Source organism: Colias philodice, chromosome 10, assembly GCF_061535455.1.
Source record: "Colias philodice isolate Cphi_HAF_F1 chromosome 10, ilColPhil1 Martin Lab GWU primary, whole genome shotgun sequence".
Classification (NCBI taxonomy): domain Eukaryota; kingdom Metazoa; phylum Arthropoda; class Insecta; order Lepidoptera; family Pieridae; genus Colias; species Colias philodice.
Genome location: NC_143095.1, coordinates 2533538 through 2551435, shown reverse-complemented (window position 1 = coordinate 2551435; position 17898 = coordinate 2533538). Strand labels below are relative to the sequence as shown.

General features: G+C 32.5%; 1 protein-coding gene across 1 annotated transcript in view; it reads left to right on the top strand.

Annotated features, from left to right (window-relative positions):
• Positions 1–15225, top strand: part of pHCl-1 (pH-sensitive chloride channel 1) — a 36767-nt gene extending 21542 nt beyond the window's left edge. Inside the window, exons 2-16 of the mRNA XM_089699826.1 lie at positions 3285–3370; positions 6296–6385; positions 7272–7360; positions 7564–7659; positions 8437–8501; positions 8611–8763; positions 8870–9020; positions 9374–9514; positions 10599–10751; positions 10959–11111; positions 11442–11656; positions 12588–12638; positions 13419–13481; positions 13810–13920; positions 14143–15225. Of these exons, the coding sequence (XP_089555952.1) occupies positions 6306–6385; positions 7272–7360; positions 7564–7659; positions 8437–8501; positions 8611–8763; positions 8870–9020; positions 9374–9514; positions 10599–10751; positions 10959–11111; positions 11442–11656; positions 12588–12638; positions 13419–13481; positions 13810–13920; positions 14143–14289 (1668 nt within the window). The 5' untranslated portion in view covers positions 3285–3370; positions 6296–6305 and the 3' untranslated portion in view covers positions 14290–15225. The remainder of the gene's footprint in view (positions 1–3284; positions 3371–6295; positions 6386–7271; positions 7361–7563; positions 7660–8436; positions 8502–8610; positions 8764–8869; positions 9021–9373; positions 9515–10598; positions 10752–10958; positions 11112–11441; positions 11657–12587; positions 12639–13418; positions 13482–13809; positions 13921–14142) is intronic.
• The last annotated feature ends 2673 nt before the right edge of the window (positions 15226–17898 follow it).

Genomic DNA, 17898 nt, shown 5'->3' with positions numbered 1-17898 from the left:
CGCGTTTCAAACGCGATTAAAGTATACTGAATGTTTTATTTAAAATAAGCTGGTTACCTAGGATTTTGTTAGCCTAGAAGTGTACAAGGACTATGGTTTATTTGTAACTACGTTATAAATATAATTTTTATAATCTAAATACCACAATCTCTATAAAGAACTTCTTTATTGCAAGTGTAATCTATACTAATATTATAAAGCTGAAGAGTTTGTTTGTTTGTTTGTTTGTTTGAACGCGCTAATCTCAGGAACTACTGGACCGATTTGAAAAATTCTTTCGGTGTTAGATAGCCCATTTATTGAGGAAGGCTATAGGCTATACATCATCACGCTAAGACCAACAAAAACGGAGCAATGCGGGTGAAACCGCGGGGAACAGCTAGTGTGTAGATAATAATTGAAAAGGTATAGGTAGTTATCGTCCTATCTGTGTCCCGAATCTAAAGATACGTGCCCCGTATAAAGGTTTATACCAAAATCTACTACAATAGACAAGTACGGGTTGATGGATGTAGAACTTTTTCTGTGTGTGACACGTGGATTTTGGGTCGCCACGATGTTTTCCTTTACCAATTCGTATTCGAAGCGGGAGTAAGGTTGATGCCGAAATATTGAAAAATCAGTTTATATTTCTTCATCTACAGATCGCCTGACCTATTTCATTAAAGCGGCGTCGGAAGCCTTAATCAATTAGCCACAGCTACTTCCTATTCTTTTAAGTGATCGTTATTGCAGATGTATAAAATCAGTCATATTAATAATATTATTAATTGTGTCGTCTTTTACACGAGGAAGTTCATTCCTGTGTAAAACAATATTACTTGAAATTACGTTGAGTAAACTAGTGACAAAGTTAAAGCAGATATGAAAGCACTATGGGAACATTAAAAGCCCCCAGCACTTTATTGTTATAATGTAAACATTACAAACCACTGAAACATCAAACAACTTTATCCCATACTGAATAATAAACTAGCTCTGTGAATATCTTAAGAGTTAAAGCTGACGTCATCATTATGTAAAGAGCATTTTGTAGTTCAATGTATAAGTTACTAGATTTCCGCCCGCGGCTTCGCCCGCGTTTTCAAAGGAAAACCCGCATAGTTCCCGTTCCCGTGGGATTTCCGGGATAAAACCTATCCTATGTGTTAATCCAAGTTACCCTCTATATGTGTGCTAAATTTCATTGTAATCGGTTCAGTAGTTTTTACGTGAAAGAGTAACAAACATCCATACATCCATACATCCATACATCCATACAAACTTTCGCCTTTATAATAGTGTATAAGTTATAGCTATCGCTTCTTGAGGCATAAACTTTCTTTTAAATTCTATATTATAATTTGTACTGACGTGAAGTTGCACAGATTTAAATAAACTCACTTTTATTAAAAATTGAGGAGATAAAGTCAAAAGTACCCAATAGTACCTAGAACTTAAGTCGTCGCAAATGTAGAGACGGAAAGTCGGACGTTAAGGTATTTTTCTTTTGTTAGAATTTTCAAGTATCTCATTTAGTAGGTAAATTAAATTAATAAAATAATTAATAAAACTAAACTCAAAAAATATATTTAAAATAGTAGACCTTAAAATATAACTTGAAACAAAATCTATCTACATTAATACAATATTCAAAACGGAATTATTTCCACATTTTTTCAGTGAAATGATTCACTAACAGTCCTAAAACTGTTATCTTTGATATGATAAATGTTCACAAGATATACACTCAAAAAATTATGACACAACGAGCAATTAAAAATTTGTCACCAATGAACATCAACGCCAGGAAATAAATAGTTCAAGTACACGTTCCAGTTGGCCCAGTTTGTTATTTTAACACTAACCCAGATCTTACAACTTGCCAACATTTCAGCTTATGAGTGCTACTACGGAACCACTTTTCCAATCACGTATATAACGACATCAAGACTACAATCGTCTTACGTAATCCTTTGATACTGCACAGCGGGCATATGCTTATTGCTTCTACGTAGAACACCCATACAAATGACTATATAGTGTAGGTGTACAGTATTGCCACAGATAATGTCAGTTGCTACTGAAGTTCAGAGACAGTTTGGTACAAGATACAGACAACTATGATGAGGTCACTGGACCCTCACCGTAACGTAATAATTGAACACATTTACATGGTTAAAGTTTTGATTGAATCTGTCATGACATTTTAATAAGAAATAAGAGAAGGTCAGGTTATTATCATCCCATTAGGGATTAAAGATGTATTTAAACATAAGAATTGGCTGAATTGAACTGAAATTTCGAAGCATAAATTGGAACAAACGAAGTATTACCTAAGATAATAAAATAAACAATTAAAACAATATTACTGGAAACATTGTTGCAAGATACAAGTACAGTTTAGAATTATATTTTATGCGTGTATCTAGATATTGCCTTTGTTACTAAAATTAAAACAAGATCCGTTCAAGTTCGCTTTGAAAAGGCTTCTTTCTTTAACATTGAGAATAGTATTATCGTTGTAAACGAGTTTATAACGTAAATGTAACACTCCTTGTTATTTATAACTACTCAATACTCCTATTAAATGTGTGATTTATAACCAAATTAATCCGCTAACGTAGTCTATTTTTAATAAGCTACAGTTGGGAATAAAAGCGTGTTATTTCTGCTAAATCCATTACTGGCAACCTTTTAATATCAAAGTTGGTTCTATATTGTATATTTTATGAAATACAAACAATAGAGTCTGTTTGACTCCAATTTTATTCTAGTCATAGCTTTAGCCCTGATTCCCGATTGAAAGAGTAAATTATTTTTTGAGGGTTTGTCTTACTCTACTCTTGACGCACAAAAACGTATTTATCAAACGCAGAACAAGAATACAATAACCAATTTTAGTTTAAGATCTTCGAACTTAGTACAAATCATACTACTAGCAATATTATGACTAATAATTTCAATATTTTCAGTTAATAAAGTCTCTAGGGTCATAGCGTGCATTGCTTAAACGAAATGAAAAAGACTGTTCACCCTTGGATTAAAGTGAATTATATTTTTCATTTAAAACGGACGATAGTCGATAACATTGTATCTTAATGTCGTGATATTTAAACACAAATTGTTACAATTAAAACATTCACAAAGTAATTGTCGAGAACACAATAGAGGAAACGAATCTCGGTTGAACACATTGTTAACACTGTCATTGTTTTAAAAACCCGGAATGTATGAAAAGGGCTTTCCGCTACTTTCCCGCCAAACCCATTTCATTTACAATGATAACATTTTTATATTTTTAGATACACCGCCATGTGGGTGAAGGCGAAAAAAGTGTGGACAAGTTAAGGGATTCACATGCCGACAATATTCTGCAGTCAGCAGAAAGGTAAGATTCATTCAAATATTTATGATACGGGTAGAGATTCTGTTGTAAAACTCATACTCAGAATTGTTTCCTTTTGATTACGAGTGTTGATACAGAAATAATACATTTTTTTTAAAAGATTGGAAAATAAAAAGACGACGACACACAGCTTTTAGCAAGTATACCGCTGCTTAAACATAGTAACTAAAAAAACTTCAATAATATTAAAGGACAACACCTCCAAATATTATTTCACAATATTTATAAAAGTATGTTACACTGAGTTGCCTTTAAGTCTAAATCCACAAACCCAACCTTTAATTTTGGTAACATTCATTTCCCAGGGGCTTGTCTACTTTCATTTTAATTAGAAGGTTGCGGGTTAGATGTATCTCTAACACCATTATGAGTATTTTGGGAACTCAGGGTTATTTGCGTCTGCAGTTTTTGAGTTGTTTTGTTATCTCTGCCACCATCTTGAGTGGAAAAACAATTGCAGTAGGTAATTGGAACGACTCATAAAAAATATTGTAGTGTCAAACGGTAAATTAGTAATTTCATTATGTAACACATATACATGCAATTTCAAAATATCCAACAAAATAATATTACCCTGATTAAAAATTCTAAAATAATACAAATCATTTCAAAATAATCGTTTAGGTATTTGATTGTATATTTGTGTATTTATAATACACATTTCAAAAGAAACATGGCGCGTTTTCGCGCAAAGGTCAGTTCGGAAATGTTTTATGGAACGGTTAGTAAAAGCTGTATTAATAGCGGCCATCACAACAAAAGCACGAAGCATTCACGTTAAAATGTGTTCGTAGCAAAGTCTTTTAACTGACCGACGAAAAAGGATTCATTAGGCCGAGTGCCCATTTCAGCAACTCTTTTAATCTATAGTTTCAAGCGTATATTTTAATAAACAGTGCATTTATTGTGTTAATGGCTTCCATTATTTTGATTTAATTTTCGCAATTCATGTGATGAAAGTAGTAACGTTGCTGTCTTTGTTATCTACAAGATAAATTATAACTTAACCTACCATTAAAAAATTAGTAGGTATTTAAGTAGGTAAATAAATTTCTAAACAACCCGTATTCGTTTAGAATTTTATACTTACCTACATAGTGGGTACGCGGTACTGAAGACAACTTTTTAGGAATTTTAATAATTTACTGAAATCACCCAACTTTAAACTGTGTTTATTTATTTTTATTAAGTACTAGCGGTCCGCCCCGGCTTCGCCCGTGGTACATATTTCGCAATAAAAAGTAGTCTATGTTCTTTCTCAGGGTCTAAAGATTATCTGTGCCAAATTTCATCAAAATCGGTAGTTTATGCGTGAAAACTATACATACATACAAACCTTTCCTCTTTATAATATTAGTATAGATATTTTATTACAAGGTACTTAATGTTTCTACAATTTAACGCTTGATTTCCCTGTTAGAGCTTAATTGACGTCATACCATTTCATAGGTTCAAAGTAGGTCACGTATTCAATTTCAGGTAACATAAAAACACGTTATATTATACAAAGTGACCTTGCCACACGCTATTGCCTTGCGATTCTATTATACAAAATCACAATAATTTAGCATAACAAGATCCTACTTTCTTCAATCGATATTTGCTGTAACATAAACTGCGAAGTGATCAGATGCGGCACAATCTCACAAATATGAGGAAAAAAAATATTTTGGAAATATGTATAATTATAACGTAAAATAAACTATGTATATCACTCATTAAATGATTAAAAAGATAAAAACTTTGGCAGTCTCTGCTGCTCTGATGTTACAGGCCTTGGACAATAAAGCTTTATCAATATTTACGTTGGTACCTGTACCTAATCGTTATATTATTATGATGCAAATAGTTATTTATATAGTTTTTGAACAAATTATGAAATATAAAAACGCCAGGGAATATTTCCCTCACAATCTTTATTTTTGTAAAAAAAATATTATACTGTATACAAACGAACATTGCTTTTTTTTCAAACGTTATAATATGTCATTTTCCATGCTATGAGGAAAATCGCCATGGAATAGATCAGTGAAATAGGTTAATATAATCAATATACATGAAACATACGACATAATCTAATGCCAACCAAATGATTCGATCGGTGTAGTGTAGGCCATGTGTAGGCACTTGACAGCTGAATGCGATGATAGGTTTGCTGCGTTGAATCGAGGGAACTCCGATAAAATTTCATTAAAATACCGAAACGCGTTGCAATATTCACATGCAGTATGAAAAGCCAAACAACGCTTGAATAAAAGATAAAATTGAATCGTCGATAACTTGTGAATTGTTTGTCTACATATTTTATTTACTTATAACCATAAAACTCGACAATTTAAAGTAATCTTACTACAATATTATGCACAATAACATTCTAAAATATTTCTGATAATACATACCTATTACTAACCTATGTTTGTCTAATTACCTATATTTTACCGTCTGTGTTTCACTAGTTGAAAGCTTCATTATTGCTGAGTTACGTAAAATATTTTTTTACCCGGGTCAAACCGAGAGAAGAATGGACGAAAGGCGAGGGTTTAAAATAATTATATTTCAAATTAATGTAGCGAAAAAATAAAATACAGTCTATGAATAAAGTACCACTTATCATTCCTTTCCTTCATGTTTTATACAGCAAAAAGCTGTTAGCAGGCATCGATTATCATTAAGCTTATGATATTTTTAGCTTTTACGATGAACGTAGAAAAATACCGTACGCTGTATTTTCTGAAATACTCTTCAGTTCTTTTATAAGACTATTAATTTTTAATTAGTAATAGTGGGATAAAGCTTCTTTACCAATGCCAGCTACATCTATGCTATAATGTATAAAGGTTATATGAAAAGATTGTTGTCATGTACTGAATAATTACTGTAACGTAAGTAACTTTTTTTTTCATCTAGATGTCCTAATATGGGTTGGTTATGCGTGGTGGCACGCGCCGGAGCCTTCTTCCTAATGCTCACCAGAGTATCCGCGCTAACGTCCGACATGTAAGTAATTACATATTTTATTCTACTATTACTCAAATAATTATGTTGTCCAAGAGCTAAAATTAAAAAATCAGATAAATTGCGCGTACATTAATGGTTAAGTGGAAGGTTTTTTTAGGTATCTTTGTTACCTGTTTTTATCGTATCAAATTTATAGCATTATGTTTTCAATGCACTTAATCAAACTAACATATTATTAGGTATCTGTAGCACATCATTTATTACTTTTTCCTGCAGTGGATGCTACTTTAAGGCAATATAAAACACGCTTTTAGCTCACGTAGTCCTATTAATGTAAAAGCTGTTCAAAACAATCTAACGTAGAAAACTAAATGTAAGATTCGTGAAGTAAAATATATATTGAAATCTACTGCGCGATAAAATATCAAGCTTCACTTTATTAAGGAACTCATATATTATCCTTATCTCCAAAAATTACATGCTGAATTTGATCATAAATATTCTCACGAAAACGTCGTGAAGATCATTTAACGAGTAAATATGCCGTAGAGATAGCACTCGTAACATGGGGTTCAGAAATATCACAACTCGAGTTATAGACCATAATGTTATATGAATGGCATAAATGAGAGCTTGGAAGGACAGGCGAAGGGTGGCGAGGCGTAGCTAACACGGTCTCTGAGGCCGTTCAACCGTGAAGTATTATGATACATTTATAGAGCCGGGAGCATGAAAATACCATAAATTACAACGCTACTCACTACGTATTAAGATTTTTCTAAGTTTAAAAAGACCTAAACTGAGTGACGTTGATAAATAATGTCAGTAGTTGTCCTACTGAGAGACGATAAACAGAAAAAGCTTGATACGAAAAACACTATACATAATATATTGGAGTTCATAATAATGAAATTTATTTTTATAGCTTTGCAGCGGGAAAGTCGGACAAAGAGATACTGGACAATCTACTGAAGAACTCCCGCTATGATAAAAGACTGCTACCGCCAGTAGACGGTAATTACTTAATTAATTGATAATTCTATTTTTGTTTCTCTCATTATAATGCACATTACCAAATTTTATATAGGCGTAGCTTTGTTAGCTATCATTTAAAACTTTTAAATAGCCAACTCAAGCTTATTACTAAAACAAGAAAATACTCTTTTCTTATTTGTTCCACTAATTTAGCTACGCTTATACGCATTGTCACATTGCAGATCCAGTATTCTGTTGTGGTCTTACGACGCCGAACGACACTCTAGCGCAGAATAGAGTCGGCCTCTCGTCCCTTCGGCCCCAATCGCACAACCGTGGTGCGTTCTGCTTAATGTTTATGAAAAGAGAAATGTTCTAGAACCTTTCGTTTTGTGTGTTTACTGTTCACTCCGTACGAGCCCTACTGCACGTAATGTTTAATGTTTAAATTTATTCTTATCACGCAATGTAGGTTGCTTTAGATTAAAAATTTATGTACACGTACCTACTTTTACTTAATTCTCTGCACCTATTTATGTCCTCTGAAACACGTTTACGTTACTTAATCTATGGCTTATTCTCGTTTCAAAATAATGTGTATTTATTGTGTTGAATAGCTGTTATAAACGCCAAATGTTATTTGTGGAATAAATATAAACTGTTATTTTTCTCTTTTCACAAACATTTAGTAGATATTTCAAATCATTGGCATTTTTAAAGTAATAAACCGGGTCTGCAATGGTGGTTTTCTCATAAACTTTATCGACACGGGCATTATGACTCACGCTTTATAAGCAAGTCTTTCTATTTCATAACTTTCTCTCTTTCTTAGTTAATCTTATTAGCTTGTATACTTTTCTAGCTGAATAATTTATACAGAAGTTTATTATAATCCCAACACGTTTCTATTAAGTTGTGCATGATTGTATTTCTTTTATTTTTGGTGTTTCTAGCAAATGTTGTTAATGTATTTACCTATTTTATGTATAGACAGTAGTGCGATGTTAAATTAATCAAATACTTTTAAAAATGTTGTAATAATGCGCCAGTTATATGTTATATGTAGCAATGAAGGGCACATGAAATATACTCAATATGAACTTACTGGTTTTCAGGTGTCCTCACGGTAAATGTTAGCGTGCTACTTCTTAGTTTAGCATCACCAGATGAATCTAGTCTCGTAAGTCTATCTTCTGAATATCTTGCATGTTAATTTTCCACTTCTCCTTTGTTATTTATAAACGTATACATATATTAACTAACGTTATCCTTAACATTTATTTTTTCAGAAATACGAGGTCGAATTCCTTCTGCAGCAGCAGTGGTATGATCCTCGACTTCGTTATTCAAACCAGTCTCATTACGACTATCTAAACGCTATACATCATCACGAAGACATTTGGTTACCAGATACATATTTCATTATGCATGGCGACTTCAAAGTACGTCTTACTGTTAGCGATATATTCTCCATGTAGTTGATCTAAAATTTGATTTTAGGATTGTATGTAAAAATAGTTTACATTTTAATATTCCATTGTCTTTCAGGATCCAATAATACCGATGCATTTTGCGTTACGGATTTACCGTAACGGCACAATCAACTATTTGATGCGGCGGCATCTCATTTTATCCTGTCAAGGCAGTCTCAACATTTTTCCATTTGATGACCCATTATGTTCTTTTGCACTAGAAAGTAGTGAGTAATAATTAACATGTCGATATTATAACTCTGTATTTATTTTTCTTATATAACTAGTTGCATAACGCATTGATGTTAAATTACTTTTTAATTTCCATGGCCAAAATGGTCATCTATTTTCGGTGAATATTTCATAAGTTATAAGTTGTTATTTATATTTTATTACCTATGAATTATGATTGAAATCCTTTTGTGTTATGACTCTACGATAAATACTATTTGCGGGTTAAATATTATGTTATAATTGATAAATGAATTCTAAGTATCATTGCCTGATGTGGTGTACAATAATCTAGCTGGAATTATTAGAAATGTATTAGGTATATAGTAAAATATCAAAATGATTTCAGTTTCTTATGAGCAGTCAGCAATAACGTACGTTTGGAAGAATGACGAGGACACGTTGCGGAAGTCACCGTCACTCACCACACTGAATGCATATCTTATACAGAACCAAACCATTCCTTGTCCTATAAAAGCTAGCTGGAGAGGTAACAAACACTTTTTTATCACTATACATGCCAACATTGCTTCAAATGGAATTATTTACATCAAAAATATATATAACCGCAGTTGTGCCTATATATATCGGCCCCAAATTATGTAGCTTAGTATCCCAACATCAATGTTTTCTTTGTTACAAGCACAACCTTATTCTTTGCACAGGGGAGGATATCGTGAATCAATAGAATATTCTGATTAACTCTTTTCAGCTTGGTCTTGTTTCGTGAAATTTTACTTTTAAGTTAATGCATTATAGATTACATTAGATAATATATTAGAGTATATTTTTTAATAGTAATAGCTTTCAAAAGTATCATTATGGCAATAGAGTCGATGGTTATTTTGTATATAGCGATTGGTTAGTAGTGATCGATTGTCGCATGTTCATTTTTCATCCAGACACTAAGTATATGTTTATAAATTTCATTTATTAAATATAAATGTTGCATAAAGTGAAATAGATATAGAAAATAAAGAATAGTTCGTTCACATTTTTGCAAGCAGCTGATGGTATTTCACTTTACGAGGATGACGAAGAGCTGACATGTAATCTTTGCCAGAGACGCTTTGAGGAGCAAGGTACTTGAGTCGCACCGGATAAACTAAAAACGAGTCCGGTGCTATCGTTATTACAATTATATAGCCCGCTTATGTACGAGTAAATGCGCTGTTGTGTTAGCGAGGAAGTCGATCGAGACGGGGCTAATTATATTCAAACTTTTCATTACCATTTTCACTTGACATTTACGTGTTATTATTATTTTTTAATCGTGTGCACGTAACTTTGTGTAAATGCACGTGTTAGATTCTAGTTTTATTTTAATTGGATACTAAGACATTTCACAATAATGCTGACACACTCAATAAAGTACACAACACGCATTACTCTTACAAGCAGGATTGTAGAGTTTGTGAAAGTTTTTTTGTTTGTAGTAATTCTGTAATACAAGGCCACTGAATGGAGTTATTTAGAATTAATAAGCATTCACAATAATTTTAATTTCAAGTGTAATAAAAAACGGGAATCTTTTGAGCATGTTGCAGACGTTACGAAAGCTATTCAATCCACAGGTAACTACAGCTGCTTAAAGGTGGATCTAATTTTTACAAGAGACCGAGCATTTTACTTTACCACAGTTTTTATTCCTGGCATTATCCTGGTGACCTCCTCCTTCATCACCTTTTGGCTGGAATGGAACGCAGTACCAGCCCGTTCCATGATAGGTAAAAATGGCTGGCAATTGGAATGTTCTCGGTCTTGAAACTGTTGTCTTCTTCTCTAAGTATGTAGATGTGATGCGGCTGCCATAACACGCTCCTCTCTCACAGGCGCTCGATGCTTTATTGTTGGCAATGTAAAGTAGATGTACAACTAGGGAATGCCTTAATCACGAACGTAGAAAGTATTTTAGAAATTGCTTCGTATTTTAGGTAATTACAGCTGCCTCAGGGTGGACCTTATCTTCACACGGGATAGATCATTTTACTTCACAACAGTTTTCATTCCTGGCATCATTTTGGTGACATCATCGTTTATTACTTTTTGGCTGGAATGGAATGCAGTGCCCGCTAGAGTTATGATAGGTTTGTTCAGTTCTATTTTATTTGCTCATTATATATTGATTTCAATTTACTTTATTATTATTATCTACACTTCAAGACCTTCCAATTAATTAGTAGCTAAAAGGTTTGGCTTAATTAGAAATGTACTGATAAACTTTAAATTTTGCATGATTTATTAAAAATTTAAAGTGCTTGAGCACCACACAATTCTTTTCTTATCTCCAGTGCAACATGAAATTCATTCGCCTGTAAAACGCAGAGCGCTATGCTATTTATTCGTAGGTTAGTGATGTTACACCATCAATTACTTATTATAGACTTATTAAAATTTATGTATATGGAAACCTCTAGGTGTAACAACCATGTTGAATTTCTTCACAACATCCAACGGCTTCCGCTCCACATTGCCCGTGGTGTCAAATTTGACGGCCATGAACGTGTGGGACGGCGTCTGCATGTGCTTCATCTACGCATCTCTACTGGAGTTCGTCTGTGTCAACTACGTTGGCAGAAAGCGGCCTCTTCACAACGTTGTCTACAGACCAGGAGAAAATCCTGTCACACAGGTGAATATACGTGTTTTACGCAAAGCTGCTTTTTCTGTAATTAATCCCGCGATTGGTGTATTCTGGCAACTCATTGTAGTGTTAAATTTGCACTCGACGAATAGTGATACAATAGGCACCGCGTTGAAGCGACTTATAAAATAAAACTGAAGACAGTTAATTTTATATAACTTTTTTTACTATATTTTCATATTTTTTTGCTTAATCCTACAAATTAATAGATTTTGAGAATTTTAACTAAATATTTTGAACAATTATATAAACATTTAATAGAAATTATAATAGTCGCAAAACTAGTTTTAATAAAATAAATAAACTGCAGTGCACTAAATACTTCGCTATACCTCACAATTCATACGCAAAGGATTTAAAAACTTAAAAAAATTCAAACTAGTTAGTAACTTGAATAGCTACGAAATATAATAATATTTTAATATTTTTTTCCTTCGTGGATGATTTGCATTTCTTTCTATAATCTTTGCAATGTTTTCTTTTTTAACTAATCCACAATTCAGCATGGTTAATTGTGATATTGGTTTTTACGCATGTTGTTTTTATTTTATTTAAATCTGCATGCCATCAATTTTTGTTTTTATTTCTAAACGCAATTCGTAAAAAGAATAAACATAAAAATACATATGGATTTAAAGACTATTTTGTGTGGCCGCAGCAAAATTTTTTCATCGGAAATTTTACATTACTTTTACTCAGATCACATTGTAGGAAAAATAAAACATTGCAAAGATTATATTCGATGTCGTGGATACTGAACTTGTGATATATACGCGTAGTGATAAATTTTATTTGTGAATCAGTGTGCTCTTGTGAATAATGTTTGTTTGGCCACAACAATCTAGTCTTACATTCACGTTTGCACATCGTTAGACCATCTGCCACGAGTGAACAATCTGTCTGTATAATGTGTTCGCAGCGTCTACCCGCCGTTCTGAGCAGAATTGGCATTATACTGGCCAGTCCTTTGGTAAGAATTATCGCCATTCTCATTGGCACGATCCAAACACTGTTATATTTCTTGTTCTATAAAACACTGTCCTACTTTTTTAGTTGATTGAATTCTTATGGATTTAACGAGCTTACTTCATTAGATAGGAATGTTTTGTACATAAAATACATACCTACTCTGAAATCGAATACCGCTCCATTAACAGAGAAGGTTGGTTAGGCTTGAACATTGTCGATGCTCTCACCTCGTGGTTAATACTAGGAAACTTTGTCACATTGCAAGCACTTAACTAATAAAGTAGGACCAGGGCTCGTATTATTGGATGTATGAATGAAACTTAAAAAAAGTATTAAGAGAAAATATAACAGGATAGTCTCTCATACCACCATCACACAAATTAACCATAGTCGCATGAGTAGTTTATGTAATTTGTAGTTATATTTCCTAGTTATGTAGTTCCCTGGTAAATAAAATGACTAAAAATAAATAAAAACAATAGGAAATATAAAAAGGTTACTTCACAGAATTGGCAATACATATTAATGTACTGTAGCTAGTAAAAACTAGTTTTATTTTTCAGCTTACATAGAATGTACAGTGAATGAAATTCACGTAATATTTTGCATGTAAAATTTGGCAACGTGACAAAATTTCATAACCAATCAACCATTATAATAAAAATATTGCTAATATCGAAGAAAATGCTTCGTTAAAAACATCGAGAAGTTTTGCAGCTTTTGCAATTCACTTATAATGAGCTTGCTTTGTCATAATAAATCTTAATATTCATCTATATAGGAGGCGATGGCATTCCTCCATTGGGCCAAATCTGAAACCCCCCAACCGGGATCAAGCGGTGCTGTAAGTGATGTCACTGAAACATCAAAAAAACCATTCGCCAACCTCCATTTCATCTTAGACCTGATATCACAAAACTAACGCATACTTTTGTTTTAATGCCTCTTCGGATTGCTACAGCCTGTAAGTAGCCTATCATTTAATTTATGTAGAGTATAATTTACATGTATTAGCTATATCGACAAGTTAAGCTTTACTTTTCACTCGTCACGGTCCTGTAGCCTCACGTAACTCAGCACCTCGATTATCCAAAGCATTCAGTAAATGCTATTAGACAGTAGGTGGTGTATTAGAATTCCAAGGGGTGTTTTAATAATTGTTTATTGTATAGGGTGATAAAAAACGTGAATCAACTGGTGCAGCTGATTTAGTGACATGTACGACATGCACCGGGGCCCCCGGCTCTTGTACACACACAACCAATAACGGGGGTGTCACTGAGGTAAAAATACTTTATAAGCTTCAAGTCACCTCAAAGCTTCTTATGCTTACAAGATTTATTTTAATTATCATTAAAGAACTTTCAAAATGGGGAGCTTTAAGGATATTTCGAAGGCTAATAATCATATATGAATAATTTTGAATAATTAATATACTTTTAAGGTGCAATATATTGATAATTTTATTTGCTGCCATCGTTCATTTACGAAATAATATTTTTCAGCAATGTTTCGTCCAGGTCCGTAAAAAGGAGCCCCCTCACCCCATCCGAGTGGCGAAGACCATCGACGTCATAGCACGCATCACCTTTCCGACTGCCTACGCCGTGTTTCTCATATTTTTCTTCATCCATTACAAAGCCTTTTCTTAATGCTGCCTTAAATCCCTCGCTACAAGATGCTTTGTACAAATAGACCTTAAAAGCGTCTTAATATTTTTCTAAATCCCCATTTATCACCGCTATTTGTACTTTTAAAGAAATCACAATTTTTAAAAAGATATTTTTGATGAAGATAAGCGAGCACTTACGTATATGAAGTGTGTTTAAGTGACGAACAATTATGTTAGTTGGATTAAGTTACAATCAGAAGAATCATTCGCTTACTGTTAAAGTATATTTGTGATAGAAAATAAGAGGCGTAATTGGAGTTTATACAGGTTTTGAAATAGGTTCCATTACTTAAACAAAGGTCGATTATTAATTTAATGTGTATTTAAGGTAACGATAGGATAACGAGGGATCAATGTAATAACAATGTAAAAAATGATCTCGGATGCGAGATGTTCAAATGGTTATGTCGTCCTTGTAGTAAAGAAATCTATTTCAAAACTAAATTCAGTCCAAAGAAGTATTAATAATAAACAGATTAAATTACTAGCATATAAGAGACTATAATAATTTTATAATTATAGATTAAGAGATCACCGTTAGTTGTAGTTGTCATGCATGATACACATACATTGTGATATTACGTATTCATATTGACTAAAATACGATCGCTTTATGAAATCACGTTGGTACAATTACAATTATTATTTATAAACACCCTGTTTGTACTGTAAAGTCGATTTGTAATCCATTAGTTTTAGATATGGAACGCTCAAATTGTTATTACGTGTAAAGTTTACGCTTTAAATTATTTTGCATTCAAATTCAAGTCTTAATATTATGTAAATGGATAAACCATGAACATGCCTTCTAATGTACCTAATTAGAATCATTTTGTTTTGCTAATCCTTACTCTTATATCTTAAAATTATTAAGAAATAAGTAACTACATAAGTAGGTAAACATGTTTGATCGCAGTCGTATGGTATTGTTATTTCTATTCAAATATAATATGTTTAATATTTCCTACAATATTATATACAATATATTTTATGTTCTACATGTATGTTTATTTTATGTAATTTGTTTTATATAATACCTATAAAATCAAAATTATTATGTCGTTTCAAAAAACGTTTACCCTTGAAGCAAAATATAAGCGTAACTATAGAGTAACGATATTCTAAATTCTTCGAATGTATAAATATTATATATTATATATTTAATTCTCGTTCCCTCATAACGTCCAATACTTTAATATCTAAAATCTAAATGTTATTAATTTATAAAAAGCAGTCAATCTTTTGTAGATTTTTTTATACATGTTTAGCCAGCCAGACAGACAGCCTGCGCACCTTATATTCTAATAATTCCTGACATTTGTTTGATAATGTTAAAAATTATAAGCTATATGTAAATTGTATAAAGATGATGTTTACGCTATATATATACGCCGCTTTTATATTATATGTACCTAATATTTGTTATTGTACTTGTAGTAAAATTATATAAACACGGTTAGAAAATCAATTCCCATCCTAGCGCACACTGCTATAATTAAAGACAACGTAGCGTTGATCATTTCATTTTAAAAAGGAAAATCCGAATTCTGATTAGAGTCACATTATGAGATATTTTAAAATCCGTCCAACAACCTTTCATTCGCTATTTTTAAATTTATTGGTTATTGACGGTATAATCTCAGAAGATCAAATAAAATAATTATTATGTTATAAAATAATACTCACCAAGTCACTACTCAATAACTCACTAATCAATGAAAATGTGACAAAAATATAAGAACCCCTCAATTTCTACTAACTCCGAAAAATAAGACTTTATTAATAACTAGCGGTCCGCCCCGGCTTCGCCCGTGGTACATATTTACGTTTTCTCTACATAAGAACCATCCTCGTACTTCAAGGAATATAATAGAAAAGAATTATCGAAATCGGTTCAGCCGTTCACACGTGATGCCGTGACAACGCGAAACGGGTGCGGACCCGCCGCCTTTTTATAGCTCCCGCCGCGAAGCGCGTCGAACGCGGCAACTGATACACAAAAATAATCCTTATGGCATGTAATTCACGCGCGATGACTTATAGCGTATTTCATGTATAACTTTGGTGTTTCTACACCGATTTACATGATTCTTTTACTATAACCTGCCCAGGAGTATGAAGAATAATTGTGCCAAATTTCGTTAAAATCCGTCGTGTAGTTTTTGTTTCTATAACGAATATACAGACAGACAGACAGACAGACAGACAGACAGACAGACAAAAATTTTACTGATTGCATTTTTGGCATCAGTAGCGATCCCTTATCACCCCTTCATAGTTTTTTTTTAATATATTTCATGTACAGAATTGGCCTCTCTACAGATTTATTATAAGTATAGATTATATTATGTGTTTAATTCCTAACTTAGTTTAAACTCGGGTGCTTCTTTACGGCCTTTAAAATTTTACAAGAATCCTAGGATATCACATTACACAATTATTGTGAACTTCATTCACACTGTAAGAAAAAGTTTCAAACGTACAAAAATGGTAATCCTTATTAAATTATTTTTGTTCGCTTTTCCATAAACATACCTATAAATAATATGCTTGTTTATATTGCCCCTGATTTAACCAATAATATTTCTCGTTCGTTGTAGAAGCACCATACAGCACGTAGGCACCTATACTCGATTTTGCTTAAAATTTATGCGGACCAAAGAGTCAACGGTTTAAGATATAAATATTTAGATAAATCTAAAGTAATTTATATAGTTTAATCTTATCTATGTAATAAGAACACGTTTTGGCTGTGCTTTAAAACATAATTTATAATATTATTATATCTATTAATATGAGCCAAAGTTTTTCTGTACCCTGTCAATTGCTGTCGCAATTTGAATTACTTATAATATTGAATTGGTACTTATATAGTAATAGTAAGGTATGTCGTAGGCAAATTGTATAATTTCTTCGTTTCCAAAAGGCTTCGTTGGCTTACAAACGCTCGGCGTTTTGTAAACCGAGAACCGAGAATTGGGTAAGGTTCGGTGTTATTTTAAAACTGGTACACATAAACAGGAGCCCCACTTCTCAGAGCTCTATCTTCTCGCAACCGGTGGAAAAGTAAATGCTATATAGGTAAAAGATATATTTGAATGTAAAATGCTGAGAGTTTGTAAAGGTGAATTTAGGTATACAATTTGCCTGCTACAGATATAAATTTAAGTGCGGCGGTTGCCTCTATACATTTTTTTTATTTGAAATTGGACATAATATTTCAATCTAATGAAGATTAAAAAAAAATGTAAATCTAAATTTGGACGCTAATAACAAAATTGAACTATGTAACTATTGTACGTCGACAAACGTATAGGTATGCATATCTAGAAATATATCTAATATTATTAATTAAAATAATTCGCTAATTTGTAGGTCTACCATTTATTTAGTGAAGACAAAAAGCGATGCTTTATTTTATTTTAAGCAGTCGATAATATTAGCAAAACCGCTGCTTAAAAAGATATCTATAACTAAATACCTAATGTATAAACTTTATCATATACATATATATATATAAGTACCAAACTTATCTGTTATAAAATATATATTTAAAACAATAGGTTGCAGACAGCATTCCTATTTCCTA